Source organism: Anolis carolinensis, unplaced genomic scaffold, assembly GCF_035594765.1.
Source record: "Anolis carolinensis isolate JA03-04 unplaced genomic scaffold, rAnoCar3.1.pri scaffold_7, whole genome shotgun sequence".
NCBI classification, from domain to species: Eukaryota; Metazoa; Chordata; class Lepidosauria; order Squamata; family Dactyloidae; genus Anolis; species Anolis carolinensis.
Window position 1 is genome coordinate 7713279 of NW_026943818.1, and position 17659 is coordinate 7730937.

The window sequence follows — 17659 nt, forward strand, 5'->3', positions numbered from 1 at the left end:
GTTCCTAATAAAATTCGGCTTCTTGCTCACCATCAGTTGGACACCACTGATCCATAAGTGACCCATCTTTCCAAATCAGATGGAAAAAGTGAGCATCTTACTGGCATCCAATCCAACTGACACCCCACCGAGGTCAATATATTAAGTGTACCAAGGTAATACCGCAGCAGAGCATTCCGCAGGTTAACGGGGTTCCTAATAAAATTCGGCTTCTTGCTCACCATCAGTTGGACACCACTGATCCATAAGTGACCCATCTTTCCAAATCAGATGGAAAAAGTGAGCATCTTACTGGCATCCAATCCAACTGACACCCCCCCAGGTCAATATATTAAGTGTACCAAGGTAATACCGCAGCAGAGCATTCCTCAGGTTAATGGGGTTCCTAATAAAATTCGGCTTCTCGCTCACCATCAGTTGGACACCACTGATCCATAAGTGACCCATCTTTCCAAATCAGATGGAAAAAGTGAGCATCTTACTGGCATCCAATCCAACTGACACCCCACCGAGGTCAATATATTAAGTGTACCAAGGTAATACCGCAGCGGAGCATTCCTCAGGTTAACGGGGTTCCTAATAAAATTCGGCTTCTCGCTCACCATCAGTTGGACACCACTGATCCATAAGTGACCCATCTTTCCAAATCAGATGGAAAAAGTGAGCATCTTACTGGCATCCAATCCAACTGACACCCCACCGAGGTCAATATATTAAGTGTACCAAGGTAATACCGCAGCAGAGCATTCCGCAGGTTAACGGGGTTCCTAATAAAATTCGGCTTCTCCTCGCTCGCCATCGGTTGGACACCACTGATCCATAAGCTTCCCATCTCTCCAAATCAGATGGAAAAGGTGGGTGGCTTATTACCATCTGATCCAATTGATGTTGAGCCCCAACGACCCCCCGGGTCAATATATTAAGTGTATCAAGGTTATAGCGCAGCAGAGCATTCCACAAGTTAACGGGGTTCCTAATAAAATCCAGCTTCTCCTCGCTCGCCATCGTTTGGACACCACTGGTCCATAAGCTTCCGATTTCCCCCAAATCAGATGGAAAAAGTGGGCGTCTTACTGGCATCCAATCCAACTGATGCTAAGCTCTAACAACCTCCCAGGTCCATATATTAAGTGTACCAAGGCAATACCACAGTGGAGCGTTCCACAGGTTAACGGGGTTCCTAATAAAATACGGCTTCTCCTCGCTCACCATCGGTTGGACACCACTAATTCATAAGCTTCCCATCACCCCCCCAGGTCAATAAATTAAGTGTACCAAGGCAATACCGCAGTGGAGCGTTCCGCAGGTTAACGGGGTTCCTAATAAAATACGGCTTCTCCTCGCTTGCCATTGGTTGGACACCAATGGTTTATAAGCTTCCCATCTCTCCAAATCAGATGGGAAAAGTGGGCGTCTTACTGGCATCCAATCCAACTGATGCTAAGCTCCAACAACCTCCCAGGTCCATATATTAAGTGTACCAAGGCAATACCGCAGTGGAGCGTTCCGCAGGTTAACGGGGTTCCTAATAAAATACGGCTTCTCCTCGCTTGCCATTGGTTGGACACCACTGGTCTATAAGCTTCCCATCTCTCCAAATCGGATGGGAAAAGTGGGTGTCTTACTGGCATCCAATCCAACTGACCCCCCAGGTCAGTATATTAAGTGTACCAAGGTAATACCACAGCGGAGTGTTCCACAGGTTAACGGGGTTCCTAGTAAAATCTGGCTTCTCCTTGCTCACCAGGTGCACGGACCTCCAAGGATCGCCAGAACCGGCTGCCACTTCTCGGACCTGATCCTCGCTCACCAAGTGCAATCCTAAAAGGATTGCCGAAAAGGAACCCAGTATCCGCGGCTCAGATATCCGTATCCGCGGCCCCAGGCCTCACTATCTGCAGCCGCAGATATTGAACCAGATATTGAACCAGATCCTCTGCTAACCCAAGAAGCCAACAAGTACCTAATCAAACGTATTTTTCCCCCTCGGCTTGTAATTTATGCATGTGCTATTTGGAGATGCATACGCATACAAGCCACTGCTTCTCCCCAGTCCCCAGATGCAATACAATAGGATTTCCCACTGCTGCCAGCCCACCTGCCAAGGCCCCTCGCTCTCGCTGGCTCACTCCCTCCTTCCAAACCCATGCTGACTCAGTTAAACAACTCCTCCTCCCTCCATTTCTTTAATATTCTCTGTTTACAGCCAGGGAAAGCGAACACCAGGCAAAATATGCAGTACATCTTTCATGGGAGGGAGAGAGACACGGCTTGCAGCAAAGGTGGACGACAGATGGAGAATGAAGGCAAGAGAAAGGCTCAGAGAGAGAAGAAGGGGAGGGAAAGAAATCAGGCGGTCTGCAGTGCCGGGATCATCGTATAGACATGATCTCACAGGGAACACACAAAAGCACATGCCGGGTTTCGAAGAACAAGGCTGGGCTTCTCCCCCTTCTCTCCAATGCATCCACAAGGCGGGTGGATGCAGCATTTTGCTTTGTTTTCTCTCTCTTGTAATGCACAAGACCGGCAGAGAGGAGGGAGAGATCCTCTATAAGAAGAGTCCATTTCCCACCCCTGATTCCTCCCAAAAATGGTGCATCGAAGGAGAAGCTGGGCAAGCCCTAGTCCTCCTACTGTGGGCGATAGGGATGGGGCTGGGACTGGGGATGGAGATGGGGATAGGCATGGAGATGGGGGTGGGGATGGAGATGGAGATGGGGATAGGGATGGGGATGGAGATAGGGATGGGGATGGGGATGGGGATGGAGATGTGGATGTGGATGTGGATGGGCATGGAGATAGAGATGGGGATGGGGATAGGCATGGAGATGGGGATGGGGAGTGGGATAGAGATGGGGATGGGGATCAGGATGGGGATGGAGATGGAGATGGGATGGGGATGGGGATAGGCATGGAGATGGGGGTGGGGATGGGGAGTGGGATAGAGATGGGGATGGGGATCAGGATGGGGATGGAGATGGAGATGGAGATGGAGATGGGATGGAGATGGGGGTGGGGATGGGGATATGGGGGATGGGGGTGGGGATGGGGGTGGGGATGGGGATAGGCATGGAGATGGAAATAGAGATGGGGATGGGGATGGGGATGGAGTTGGAGATGAAGATGGAGATGGGGATGGGGATAGGGATGGGGATGAGGATGGAGATGTGGATGTGGATGAGGAGTGGGATGGAGATGGGGATCAGGATGGGGATGGAGATGAAGATGGAGATGGGATGGAGATGGGGATGTGGATATGGATGGGGATGGGGATGGAGATGGGGATGGGGATAGGCATGGAGATGGGGATGGGGAGTGGGATAGAGATGGGGATGGGGATCAGGATGGGGATGGAGATGGAGATGGGATGGGGATGGGGATAGGCATGGAGATGGGGGTGGGGATGGGGAGTGGGATAGAGATGGGGATGGGGATCAGGATGGGGATGGAGATGGAGATGGAGATGGAGATGGGATGGAGATGGGGGTGGGGATGGGGATATGGATGGGGATGGGGATGGAGATGGAGATGGGGGTGGGAATGTGGATGTGGATGGGAATGGGGGTGGGGATGGAGATGGGCACGGGGATGGGGATGGAGATAGGGATGGGCATGGATATGGATGGGGATGGGGAAGGCTTCAGTGTTTTTGCTGTCCAAATGAAGGATAACATTATCATTTCATCTCAGGATCTGGCATGCATGGGTTGGACCAGTTATCTCCACACTAAGTGGTCTCAATGTGCCCCAAACATAGACATGAGATACAAAAAGAGGGAACCCGGGTGTCCAGATCCTTCCTCAGGCCCACAAACCAAGGGGGCCACTCCACCCCACGGCATGCAGAACCTCTGCGGTACCTGTGTCCGGTTTCACTGCCTAAGGAGCCCATCCTTCGGGCCGGCAACAAGGGGCTGACCCCCGGGACATCCTCGGTGGTGGCCAGCGGCGGGATGCTTTTCTGGTGGGCATTGCTGTCCGACGGCGACTTCTTCAGCTTCGCCCTGGCCATCTCTCCCTGTCCTTATCCTTATGATGATTTGGAGGAGAGAGAGGGAGTTCTTCCTCTCCTCCCACCCTGTGCTCTTCTTCCACTCATAGCAATAGCAACCCTTGGCTCCGAATGCAGTTGGGGCTCGGAAGAGCTGGAGGCATGTACCATCTCGCTTCCTTAGGCCCCCCCGCCACACAGCCGCACAGTGGAACAATCCTGATTTATAGTGAGGAGGGAAATGCTACGAAGGCTATGAATCAGGTGCCATGCAGCAGAACCAGGAGGAAATGAGCCACGGGAGAGGATTTATGCCCCAGGTAGCAGCACATGCCACGCTCTGAGCCCTGAACACAACAGAAGACGCAGGCCGTGGCTCTGCAAAGTTCGATGGGAAGGAGCCTTATTCCCTCCTGTGCATCACTGCCATTCCCTATTTAAATATTAAGCAAGCATGCATAGTACATCAAAGCCTTCAGGAGAGAAAGGTATGGTAGGTTGCTGTTCCAGAAGCATTCTTTCCTGACGTTTCACCCGCACCTATGGCATGCACCCTCAGAGGTTGTGAGGTCTCTTGGAAACTAGGCACGTAAGGTTTATGATCTTGACTTCCTTGATTTCATGTTGGATTACTGCTCTTTTATATATGGATTATTGCTATTTTACAGCTCCTTCTCTACTGCTCTTTTGGAAAATGTCCTTTCCCCCCTTGTACATGCTTTCTTAATAAACTGTTGCAATTAGTACTACTGGACTCTGGAGTGGTGCTGGGTGAAAAGGTGTCTACACGAGTGCTTGATGCCGGACTGGACACTGGTGTGGTGCTGGGTGAACTGGAGTCTGGTGTGGTGCTGGGCGAAAAAGTGTCCACACAAGTCCTTGATTCTGGACTGGACACTGGTGTGGTGCTGGGTGAACTGGAGTCTGGTGTGGTGCTGGGCGAAAAAGTGTCCACACAAGTCCTTGATTTTGGACTGGACACTGGTGTGGTGCTGGGTGAACCGTGTCAAGAAAGGGTTAAATTGAGACACATTCACCTTCTGTCCCAAGCTACTTTCTTCTAGACAAGAAGAAGGTAACTTGAGACAGAAGGTGAATGTGTCTCAATTTAAGCCTTTCTTGACAAGGGTTATGGGTCCATAACAAACCATACTCTGGTGTGGTGATGGGTGAACCGGACTCTGGAGTAGTGCTGGGTGAAAAGGTGTCTACACGAGTGCTTGATGCCAGACTGGACTCTGGTGTGGTGCTGGCTGAAAGGGTGTCTAACACAAGTCCTTGATACCGGATTGGACACTGGTGTGGTGCTGGGTGACAAGGGTTATGGGCCCATAACAAACTGGACTCTGGTGTGGTGCTGGCTGAAAAGGTGTCTAACACAAGTCCTTGATACCGGATTGGACACTGGTGTGGTGCTGGGTGACAAGGGTTATGGGCCCATAACAAACTGGACTCTGGTGTGGTGCTGGCTGAAAAGGTCCTTGTTGCCGAATCGGACCAGAAGTCAAAGTTGGATATCCAGATAATGTCTAGCCACTTTTCATCATTAACTCCAGATAAAACCAGGTTGACGCAGGTTACTCCCACATTAAGAAAAATTGAGGAATGCTATAGAGATGTGGCCAAACTTCCCAAAAAAACTATTTTTTATCTTTGTGGCTGTGCAAGGAAAAGGGGATAGATTGGGCTCCTGAGGGTTAAAGTGGTGTCAAACCGCATTCACTCTACAATGGAGATGCTCCCATTGAGAGGGTAGCTAGCCACCCCCGGGATTGGTCCAAAGAATTGCTACTCATCACCGGAGCCAAATAGTAGTGTAGGTTTAGAAGAGTCCTCATTGGGTGTTTAAAGTATTCCAGCCCATGGAAGGGAAGTTGCTAACGCTCTCTCTTTCAGCTCAATCTTAAAAAGTGGAAGACCTGTATCCACAGCCTTGTCTGTGATTGCTGAAAAAGCAATGGCACCGTGCCAGTGGAATTCTCCATGTAATAGCATTAACGGCGTTCTGAAGAAACGCGAGGCGCAAACAAAGCAGCCTCAGCATGAACGGCCACGCTGGCAATTAGCCTCATGGCACTGTGCCGTGTTCAGCCTTATATTCCGACGTCTGCATTGAAGGGCCAATGATATACAGTAGAGTCTCATTAATCCAAGCCTCGCTTATCCAAGCCTCTGGATAATCCAAGCCATTTTTGTAGTCAATGTAGTCACGTCCCTGTTCTCCATGGTTTTATTCTTATCTCTTCTTACCCCGAGTTTTAACTTTGTGTTCATGCGGCCCGCCCTTGTTATGTTATGTTGCTTTTGATTTTGTTTTGTACTATACATTGTTAATTTTTGTATTGTTTAATTGTATTATGATATGTTGTTTTATATTTTGTTATATTGTATTGTCCTGGGCATGGCCCCATGTAAGCCGCCCCGAGTCCCCGTTGGGGAGATGGTGGCGGGGTATAAATAAAGTTTTATTATTATTATTATTATTATTATTATTATTATTATTATTATTATTATTAATGTTTTCAATATATCGTGATATTTTGGTGCTAAATTTGTAAATACAGTATTTACAACATAACATTACTGCGTATTGAACTACTTTTTCTGTCAAATTTGTTGTATAACATGAAGTTTTGGTGCTTAATTTGTAAAATCATAACCTAATTTGATGTTTAATAGGCTTTTCCTTAATCCCTCCTTATTATCCAAGTTATTCGCTTATCCAAGCTTCTGCCGGCCCATTTAGCTTGGATAAGTGAGACTCTACTGTAAATGGATTGATGTAAATGGTTGGGGCCAGACCCCAAAAGTTGTTGAAGATACCATCCTAAAAGGATACCAACCTAAAAATGGAATCTGGAAAACTGCATGATGGAGAACAAAAGAGGTGAAGAATGTATGAACTGTGTTGTGAAAAGTGCTACCGTGTTTCCCCGAAAATAAGACAGTGTCTTATATTAATTATTGCTTCCAAAGACTCTCTAGGTCTTATTTTCAGGGGATGTCTTATTTTTCCATGAAGAAGAATTCACATTTATTGTTGAACAAAAAAATGAACATTTATTATATACTAGCTGTGCCCGACCACGCATTGCTTTGGCATAGTCTGGTGGTTAGGGATCCCTCTGGTTAGGAAGCAGCCTGGCTTTGAAGCTGCAAGGCTGTTCCATCATGGCAACATTTTTTAAAAGTGGTGTTAGGCTCCGCATACAGCTATGAGGTCCTCCGGATAATGTAGTTGTTTCAGTTCCACGGGGGCCTCTGCACATGCATGGTAAGCAATGGGGGGTTTTCTGTTATTTGGACTTGATTTTTCTAGGTTTATTTGATTGAAAGACATAGATTGGATGACTATGTCTTTTGTGGCCAAATTTGGTCTAGTGGTTTTGTTGTTTTTTCCATGGGAAAAACGCACATTACATGTTTACATATATAGATTGTTCAGTAGTTGTCATTACAAACAAGCACAACCAGACAAACTGTGAATCCTATCAAGAATTTTTTGTTCCTACCATTATTTCCATGTACAACAATCTATGGTACGTACTAGGCTTGCTCAAATAATTCGATTTTCCCGTTACCCGTTATTAATTCGTTATTTTCGTTTGTTTTGAAGCAATATAGAACCTTGGTTGTCCACACGTCTGGATATCGCGGTTTCGAATCGCGAGAGGCCGTTTTTTCTTATTTCTTCGTTTTTTTCGTTAAGAAAAAAAAGCTTTTGCAAATCACCCAAACTCCTTTCCTTTTGCCCCTCAGCCAATGGGAGGCTCAGCCAATGGGAGGGGGCGAGGGGGAAGGAGGCCGAGGAGGAGGAGGAAGACGGAGGGGGGAAATGGCCGCCGCCGCCGCCGCCTCGCCTCAGCTCAGGCCTGGAGAAACCGAGAGGGGCCCGGCGGTGAGGAGGAAGAGGCCCGGGATGCGAGGGGGTGTGGGCCAGGCCCGTCCTCGGCTGCTCCCAGGGGCCCAGATTCGCACCCTCCCTCCCCCCAATACAGGTCTCCAGTCCATACCACGCTACATGAACTTGAATGGATACTGTGGTTGTGTTGTCGAAAGCTTTCATGGCCGGGATCACACTGTTGTGGTATGTATTCCGGGCTCTATGGCCATGTGCCAGAAGCATTCTCTCCTGACGTTTCACCCACATCTGTGGCAGACATAGAGGTTTTGACGTCTGTGCGAAGCTAGGCAAGTGGGGTTTATATATCTGTGGAAGGTCCAGGGTGGGAGAAAGAACTCTTGTCTGTGGGAGGCAAGTGTGAATGTTGCAATTGGTCACCTTGATTAGCATTGAATAGCCTTGCAGCTTCAAAGCCTGGCTGCTTCCTACCTGGGGGAATCCTTTGTTGGGAGGTATTAGCTGGCCCTGATTGTTTCCTGTCTGGAATTCCCATTTTCTGGGTGTTTCTGGGAAGGTAATGGCACTCCATGTAGTCATGCCGGCCACATGACCTTGGAGGTGTCTATGGACAACACTGGCTCTTGGGCTTAGAAATGGAGATGAGCACCAACCCCCAGAGTCAGACATGACTGAACTTAACGTCAAGGGATACCTTTACCTTTACCTACACACACACACACACACACACACACACACACACACAAGCAGGGACTATATATACACACAATATATATCACACACACACCAATTTAACAAAGTTTCAGCCACAAAAACAAAGTTTCTGAAGTAGAACAATGACTTTCACAGTAAAGACAACCCAATTTAACAGGAAATAAGACTTTCAAACCAGGAACAGATTTCTGCAATTATTAAAAAATGGTTTATTATAAAAGCTATGAAAATTTGCCAAAAATCAGAGGATAAGGGAAACGTTCCACATTTTGGTGAGCTATCAGTGTTAAATGTGTTCTACCACTGTACCAAGTTTGAAGAAGATCACTCAAAAAATGAGGGCGGGAGAGCCCCCTAAGTCCCCCCCCCCTTCGGGCTGTTTTTGGGCCACCGCGCATGCGCGTCCGCCATTAACGAATTAATTTAGAAAATAACGAATTTTCGTTAATTTCGAAAAATTTTGGGGGCCAAATTCGTTATTAGCAACAAAAACGAAAAACTGCCCCCTCTAGTTTTGAAACGAGTTTAGAATCAAATTTTTCATGGATCGATCAAGCCTAGTACATACATTTACCGATCCTGCATGCTCTGCTCTTCTGTTTGACGGGCATGTTTCCAAACAAAAACTTTGCTAGGTCTTACTTTCAGTGGAGGCCTTATATTTAGCAACTCAGCAAAACCTATACTAGGTCTTATTTTCGGGGAAGCAGGGTAATGAGAAAACTGCTGAACTAACCTGAGAACTTTGGGGTGTAAACAACTCATGTTTACGTAGTCAAAGACAATAGCTCTTTAAGTTAAAGACTGATGTATATTATCACAATGGACTACCACCTCTGCTACAAAACAGGAGCTTTTTTGTTGAGTTCCAGGGCCAGAGAAGCGGATGGTGAAAATAGAAGAATGGCCTTCCTCAGAGGAGTGTGCTTGCTCCATCGATGTTCAACATTTACAAAAATGACCAGCCACTGTCAGAAGAGAGAGAGTTTCATCTATGCTGACAATCATGCCCTCACTGCTCAAACAGAAGAGCTTTGAAATGGTTGAACAGAAGCTCTCCGAAGCTTTAGGTGCTCTTACTGTCTATTACGGGGAAAACCAGTTGATTCCTAGCTTCTGGTCAAACATGTAGTATAATGCCAGGTTTTTTAACTTTGTGTTTTTAAATCCATTATAAATATACTCTCAATTCACTTCTGATATGATAGATAGTTAAAGAAGTTAAACAACCTATCTGTTCCAGAACTGACGAGGTTCCAGGAAGTCTGAGCTGACAACAGAAGTTATCTAAACAACCAAATAACACTATGTAACAAAATTTGAAAAGAAACTCTGTTCCTGCTTTCAAATTTTTATTACTGTTTAATTGTGCAATACTTCCTTTGAAAGTACAGTAGAGTCTCACTTATCTAACACTCGCTTATCCAACATTCTGGATTATCCAACGCATTTTTGTAGTCAATGTTTTCAATACATCATGATATTTTGGTGCTAAACTCGTAAATACAGTAATTACTACATAGCATTACTGCGTATTGAACTACTTTTTCTGTCAAATTTGTTGTGTAACATGATGTTTTGGTGCATAATTAGTGAAATCATAACCTAATTTGATGTTTAATCGGCTTTTTCTTAATCCCTCCTTATTATCCAACTTATTCGCTTATCCAACATTCTGCCGGTCTGTTTATGTTGGATAAGTGAGACTCTACTGTAGTTATTATACTCCAAAAACTTCATTTTTGTGGCTGCTACAGACTAGGCTGAATTGGTTAAGACTCGATGATGAGACATTCATCGAAGAAAGTGTAATTCCACTTTAACTGTCATGGCTCAATGCTAGGGAACCATGGGAGTTGCAGTTTTGCAAGGTCACTCTCCTTCTCTGTTCAAGAGAGCTGGCGAGAAACTACAACTCCCAGGGTCCCACGGCAGTTAAAGTTGTGCCAAGCTGCATTCACTCGACAGCGGAGATGCACACTATTTTGAGGCCGCCAAAGGAAAGGCAGGATATATATAAATAAAAAATATAAATAATACATATAAACCTAATACATAAATAATGTATGCATCCAAAACAAAGGAACTGCCAATCTCTCCCTTTAAGTCTTTGGGTTGTCTTCATTATGAAAATGTATGATTTGGTTGCATTCCTTTCGGGCCAATTCACACCCCTTTGCTTCCAGTGCACCTGAACTGTCAGTCCAGAAACACTAAACTCTCTCTTTTCCAATCTCTTTTTAGACATAATTGCTGACTCATTTCAAAGCATTAGCCTTTCAGATTTAGAACGTCTCCGTTCTGAGCTCCCTTTCATTCGGCCAAGAGAGTTAAGCCGTCCCTCTTTCCCTATAATCAGATATAAAAGATACTGCTTTACAGCCAAGTCCGATGAAGGAATTGGCTTTACCTTTGTCTTTTGTGCATTTTGCAGCTCAGGGCGTTCTCTTTCATTGGGCATCAAAGGCCGCAAAAGGCTGGCTTGTGGATGGATTTGTGTACAAGCTGAGCAAGTTGAATCAGAAGCTGGAGTTCAATGCTATGGGATCTTGGGATTTTTAGTTTGGCAAAGCCCCAGCTCTCTTTACCAGGGAAAGCTCAAGGCCTCACAAAACTGGGGTCCAATTTAGACTAGGAACACGGATATGGGGGATCCGTGCCTGGCGAGCGCTTATGCTAAAACCCACAGTTCCAGATGATATATTAAAATAGATAAGACAGCATGGTCGATACATATAGTAGGTAAATAGATATGATTGATAGATATTGATAGGATAAGAGATAGATATGATATGATGGATAGATAGATACGATGGTTGAATGAAAAGTAATGCCTCCACCTTCGTAACTCCTCAACAGGTTGTTAAAGTGCGAAATATGGAACCCTGCTCAGACAGTTCCATTTGGCGGGAAGCCTTAGCATTGAACGTGTGGGTCACATTATTGCTTTGCTTGGCTATTGGAAGATTTCTGGTGATTATTCAGAAAAGTGAATAGTGGCAGTTAAAGAGCACATTCTAAGGATTATTTCTGCGTTTGATTTATTAAAATATTCCCATCCAAACCCAAGTAACGAAGGTAAAAGGCATTGCTTTTCATTCAACCCTCATAGATATCCTAGATAGTAGACATGTCCAAAAAATCGTTTTGAATCTTATATCGGATTTGTTTCGGATTGTTCTCGCTTTTTGATACGCATTCCGAGACATTGTCTCACAGCGCAACCAGCAATGTAATTCGAACCATTGTTGGTCCATTCTCTAATTGTCTCGTAAAGTTTCATTAATTTTTTCCCCCAAAAAAATTTAATATATTTTTTAAAATATTTTTTTTTAAAAAAATTGTTTCTGCAGCCTACCTTGAATGGGAGCTTAGCACAGCCTATCATGGCTGCCGCTCCCCAGCCAATCAGAAGCTTCCATGATGGACGCAAAGGTGGGGGCTAGGGTACTCTGCATCCACGTGGAAGATTGCCATAAAAGCCCGTTGTGTAGCCCAGGTGAGCCATTCTGGACTGGGCTTTGCGCCGAGAGGGTGGTGGTCTGCAAACGGAGAGCAAGCAAGCCTCGTGTCTGGAGGGAGAGGGTGAAGTGGCCCAGTCTGGCTGTTCCCACAGAGGGGTTTGGAGAAAGGGTTAGGGTTTTGTTGCTGCTTCTTTCTCTTAGCAAGGGAATTTCTAGTTTTCAAAGTATCTTTGCACTCCTTGCCAGGGCATTGCTTGGCGTGGTGGTCACTGGTCCATTTCTAATGGAAGGCATTGGGTTGAGGCTTGTGGGATCACATAGCCAGAGACACCATCGATTTCCAGTGTCCTTCTTGCTTACAAATATAGCAAGGGGATTTCTAGTTTTCAAAGTATCTTTGCACTCCTTGCCAGGGCATTGCTTGGTCCATTTCTAATGGAAGGCATTGGGTTGAGGCTTGTGGGATCACATAGCCAGAGACACCATCGATTTCCAGTGTCCTTCTTGCTTACAAATATAGCAAGGGGATTTCTAGTTTTCAAAGTATCTTTGCACTCCTTGCCAGGGCATTGCTTGGTCCATTTCTAATGGAAGGCATTGGGTTGAGGCTTGTGGGATCACATAGCCAGAGACACCATCGATTTCCAGTGTCCTTCTTGCTTACAAATATAGCAAGGGGATTTCTAGTTTTCAAAGTATCTTTGCACTCCTTGCCAGGGCATTGCTTGGTCCATTTCTAATGGAAGGCATTGGGTTGAGGCTTGTGGGATCACATAGCCAGAGACACCATCGATTTCCAGTGTCCTTCTTGCTTACAAATATAGCAAGGGGATTTCTAGTTTTCAAAGTATCTTTGCACTCCTTGCCAGGGCATTGCTTGGTCCATTTCTAATGGAAGGCATTGGGTTGAGGCTTGTGGGATCACATAGCCAGAGACACCATCGATTTCCAGTGTCCTTCTTGCTTACAAATATAGCAAGGGGATTTCTAGTTTTCAAAGTATCTTTGCACTCCTTGCCAGGGCATTGCTTGGTCCATTTCTAATGGAAGGCATTGGGTTGAGGCTTGTGGGATCACATAGCCAGAGACACCATCGATTTCCAGCGTCCTTCTTGCTTACAAATATAGCAAGGGAATTTCTAGTTTTCAAAGTATCTTTGCACTCCTTGCCAGGGCATTGCAAATTTGATGAGGATAGCTCAAGAAATGAGGGCGGGAGAGCCCTGTAAAAGTCCCCCCGTCCCCGTCCCCCCGGGTTCCTTTTTTTTTTGGCAATTGCACATGCGCGTCTGCCATTTTAGAAAAATTTAGAATCATTATGAATTTTCGGAAATATCCGAAATTTTTGGGTGAAAAAATGGGAAATACTTTCTATATCGAAGCGCCAGCGCCCCCTACTTTAGAAACGAGAATTGAAACTTTTTTTCATCGATCGGACATGCCTACTAGATAGATATAGATAGGATAAGAGATAGACATGATAGATGATATGATATGATATGATGGATGGATAGATAGATAGATAGATAGATAGATAGAATACATACAATAGATAGATACAACAGTTAGAACAGAGTAGGGAGATAGATGGATAGACAGGTACAATAGATATGATAGATAGTAGATAGCATAGATAGATAGATAGCATAGATAGATAGATAGATAGATAGATAGATAGATAGATAGATAGATAGATAGATATGACAGCTTGATAGGTGCTATGATCAAGAGATAGGATAGGATAGATCAGGGGTCCCCAAACTAAGGCCCGGGGGCCGGATGCGGCCCTCCGAGGTCATTTACCTGGCCCCCGCCCTCAGTTTTATAATATAATATATTGTATATACATATAATATTGATAATAATATTATAATGTAATACAATATAACACTAATAATAATACCATATAATAATATTAATTATATATTCTATATTACATATAATATTACTAATAATATTACAGTATAGTGGTATAGTTCAACAAAGTAATATATCATGCTAATATTGTGCTATGCTAATAATATAATATATTGTATGTACATATAATTTGTAACCCACTCTGAGTCCCCTTTGGGGTGAGAAGGGTGTGATACAAATGTAGTAAATAAATGCAGTAAATAAATAAATAATAAATAAATACATTTTAGACGTAGGCTCGCCCAAAGTTTGAAATGACGTGAAGGCACACAACAACAACAATAACAACAACAACCCTAATTAACTTGACTATCTCATTGGCCAGAAGCAGGAGTACACTTCCCATTGAAATCCTGATAAATGTATGTTGGCTAAAATTATTTTTATTTTTAAATATTGTATTGTTCTTTCGTTGTTGTTGTTGTTGTTGTTGTTTTCGCACTACAAATAAGACATGTACAGTGTGCATCGGAATTTGTTTGTATTTTTTTTTCAAATGATAATCCGGCCCCTCAACAGTCTGAAGGATTGTGGACCGGCCCTCGGCTTAAAAAGTTTGAGGACCCCTGGGATAGATAAATATGATATGATACGATAGGATAGAATAGGTAGGTAATAGAAAGAAAGATAGGTACGATAGATGGATATGATAGTAAAGATAAAGGTTTTCCCCTGACTCTGGGGGGTTGGTGCTCATCTCCATTTCTAAGCTGAAGAGCCGGCGTTGTCCGTAGACACCTCCAAGGTCATGTGGCCACTGGCATGACTGCATGGAGCACCATTAAATTCCTGCTGGAGCAGTACCTATTGATCTACTCACATTGGCATGTTTTTGAACTGCTAGGTTGGCAGAAGTTGGGGCTAACAGCGGGTGCACATTCCGCTCCCCGGATTCGAACCTACGACCTTTCGGTCAGCAAGTTCAGTAGCTCAGCGCTTTAACACTCTGCGCCGCTGGGGGCTCCATATGGATATGATAGAAAGATAAATAAATTTGATAGATATCATAGAGAGTTGTCTAAATTGATAGGACTTGACTAGACATTGCAATTAGTTAAACAGGATTTAGATCAATCGTATCCCATCAAATGTCAAATCCCAACCATCAGAGCAATTTGAGATGTTCGGTAGAATGATAAGGACATCACAAGAGTATCTTAAGATTTATCAGGCTTGACAACTGTTACGATAATAAGCAAGAGAAAGGAGGAGCATGTAATGGTGCTTGAAACGCCTTGAAGCAAAGCCAAGGGACCAACGTCGCCAATAAATACATCTCATCTCTCCAAAATGCCTTGAAGAAATTGAAAAACGAGATTAAAAGGACCGCCATGAAATAAAGCAAACAGTGTCTTTGTAAAACAACAACAACTCCACATCTATATTAAATGAACTAGAAATCTCAGGCTATTGATTTGTCATACAATATTTATGGCTTTATGTTTGTCTTTGCTTTGGGATAATAATTTAACTTCCTTCCCTTCACTTTTAATTGCTATTCAGGAATGCAGAGGAAAATAAACACTTTCTTTCATTCTTGTTAAATGTTGACCGGCTTTCTACATTTCTATATTTATTATTGACTAGCTGTGTCCGGCCATGCGTTGCTGTGGTGAAGTGTGTGGTATGGGAAATAAAGTACAGTACAGTCTCACTTATCCAACATAAATGGGCCAGTAGAACGTTGGATAAGCGAATATGTTGGATAATAAGGAGGGATTAAGAAAAAGCCTATTACACATCAAATTAGGTTGTGATTTTACAAATTAAGCACCAAAACATCATGTTATACAACAAATTTTGACAGAAAACATAGTTCAATACGCAGCAATGTTATGTTGTAATTACTGTATTTACTAATTTAGCACCAAAATATCACAATATATTGAAAACATTGACTACAAAAATGGCTTGGACAATCCAGAAACTTGGATAAGCAAGACTTGGATAAGTGAGACTACTGTATTGAGGAATTGGTGGTAGTTAGTATATGTTATTTCCTGTATTTTATAGGCAGTGTGGGAGCGGGTTAGTGCAACCCTGCCTATTCCCTGGGGCCTAAAGGGGGCGGGGCCTACCCTTCTGACTGGCAACCAGGAGGAGAACGGCTCTTCCTCATCCTCCGTAATTTGGATTTATTTTTCTAGATTTTTTTATTGAAAGACACAGACTGGATGATTATGTCTTTTGTGGCCAAATTTGGTGTGATTGGGTTCAGTGGTTTTGTTGTTTACTCCATGGGAAAAACACACATTACATTTTTATATATATAGATGATATTTATTTGTTGTATTCATATGCCGCTCTTTGTCTCCTGTTTGAACCCCACTTGGACTGTTGTGGCTCAAGGCTATGGCATCCTGGGAGTGATAGTTTCCCAAGGCCTTTCACCTCCTCTGCCAAAGAGTCCCAAGCTACAGCCCCCGGATCCCGTAGCCTTGAGCCATGTCAGTCCAAGTGGTACCAAACTACATTAATAATACAGTGTAGATGCACTATGAGGCTCTTAAATCACACAGAGATGAAATGGATCGCCTCTTTTGAAAATAAGTAACTTGGGAGCATTGCAATGACACTGCATGATCTGGCATCTGATACAAGGATAACCTCTTGCTCCGGTAAGGTAGCAATTTGTGCCGAGATGCAACCAAGGCAACCTCCTCTGCAGATTGGGGCCTTGAAGCACTTCACTATGAATCATTTTGCCCCCCCCCCCAAAAGACCCATCTCCACATCAATTCCACCAGGTTACGAGGGTTGAATGAAAAGTAATGCCTCCACCTTCGTTACTTGGGTTTGGATGGGAATATTTTAATCAATCAAACACAGAAATAATCCTTAGAATGTGCTCTTTAACTACCCTTTATTCACTTTTCCACAACATCACCAGAAAATTGGATACATTTCTCTCTGAGGATATGATGATCGTCCTGAATCAATCTGTCAAACTTTGGCTTGTGAAACTCGGTGGATGCTGTCACAGGACGTCCAACTTTTTGTTTGTCATGCAAGTCAGATGTTCCCACCTCAAGATCTTTAAATTTACTTGCCCAACGACGCACAGGACTCACATGGACACAATCCCCATAAACAGCTTACATTCTCTGATGAATCTCCTTTGGGGCGACACTTTCAGCTGTCAAGAATTCAATGACTGCACGTTGGTTACGTCGCATTGACCGACCGTCTGCGCAGGGTTCCCTACTTTACACTTTAACAACACAACCGTTCAATGCTAAGGCTTCCCCGTCTGTGCAGGGTTCCATAGTTTGCACTTTAACAACACAACCGTTCAATGCTAAGGCTTCCCCATCTGCGCAGGGTTCCATACTTTACATTTTAACAACACAACCGTTCAATGCTAAGACTTCCACGTCTGCGCAGGGTTCCATAGTTTGCACTTTAACAACACAACCGTTCCATGCTAAGGCTTCCCCCTCTGCGCAGGGTCCCATACTTCACACTTTCACAACACAACCGTTCAATGCTAAGGCTTCCCCGTCCGCACAGGGTTCCATACTTCGCGCTTTAACAACACAACCGTTCAATGCTAAGGCTTCCCGGTCTGTGCAGGGTTCCACACTTTGCACTTTAACAACACAACCATTCAATGCTAAGGCTTCCCGGTCTGTGCAGGGTTCCACACTTCGCACTTTAACAACACAACCGGTCAATGCTAAGGCTTCCCCGTCTGTGCAGGGTTCCATA

At 44.3% G+C, this 17659-nt stretch overlaps 1 protein-coding gene across 9 annotated transcripts in view; it reads right to left on the minus strand.

The window, feature by feature from the left end:
* Window positions 1-17659, minus strand: part of kcnt1 (potassium sodium-activated channel subfamily T member 1) — a 172078-nt gene that overhangs the window by 100488 nt on the left and 53931 nt on the right. Inside the window, exon 1 of one of the 9 annotated variants that reach the window (XM_062959806.1) lies at window positions 3864-4286. The exons of 6 other annotated variants lie outside the window; for them this stretch is intronic. In XM_062959806.1, the coding sequence (XP_062815876.1) occupies window positions 3864-4015 (152 nt within the window). In that variant the 5' untranslated portion in view covers window positions 4016-4286. Of the gene's footprint in view, window positions 1-3863; window positions 4287-17659 lie in introns of those variants that run through there. 2 more of the 9 variants (XM_062959804.1, XM_062959805.1) reach the window with 2 other exon arrangements.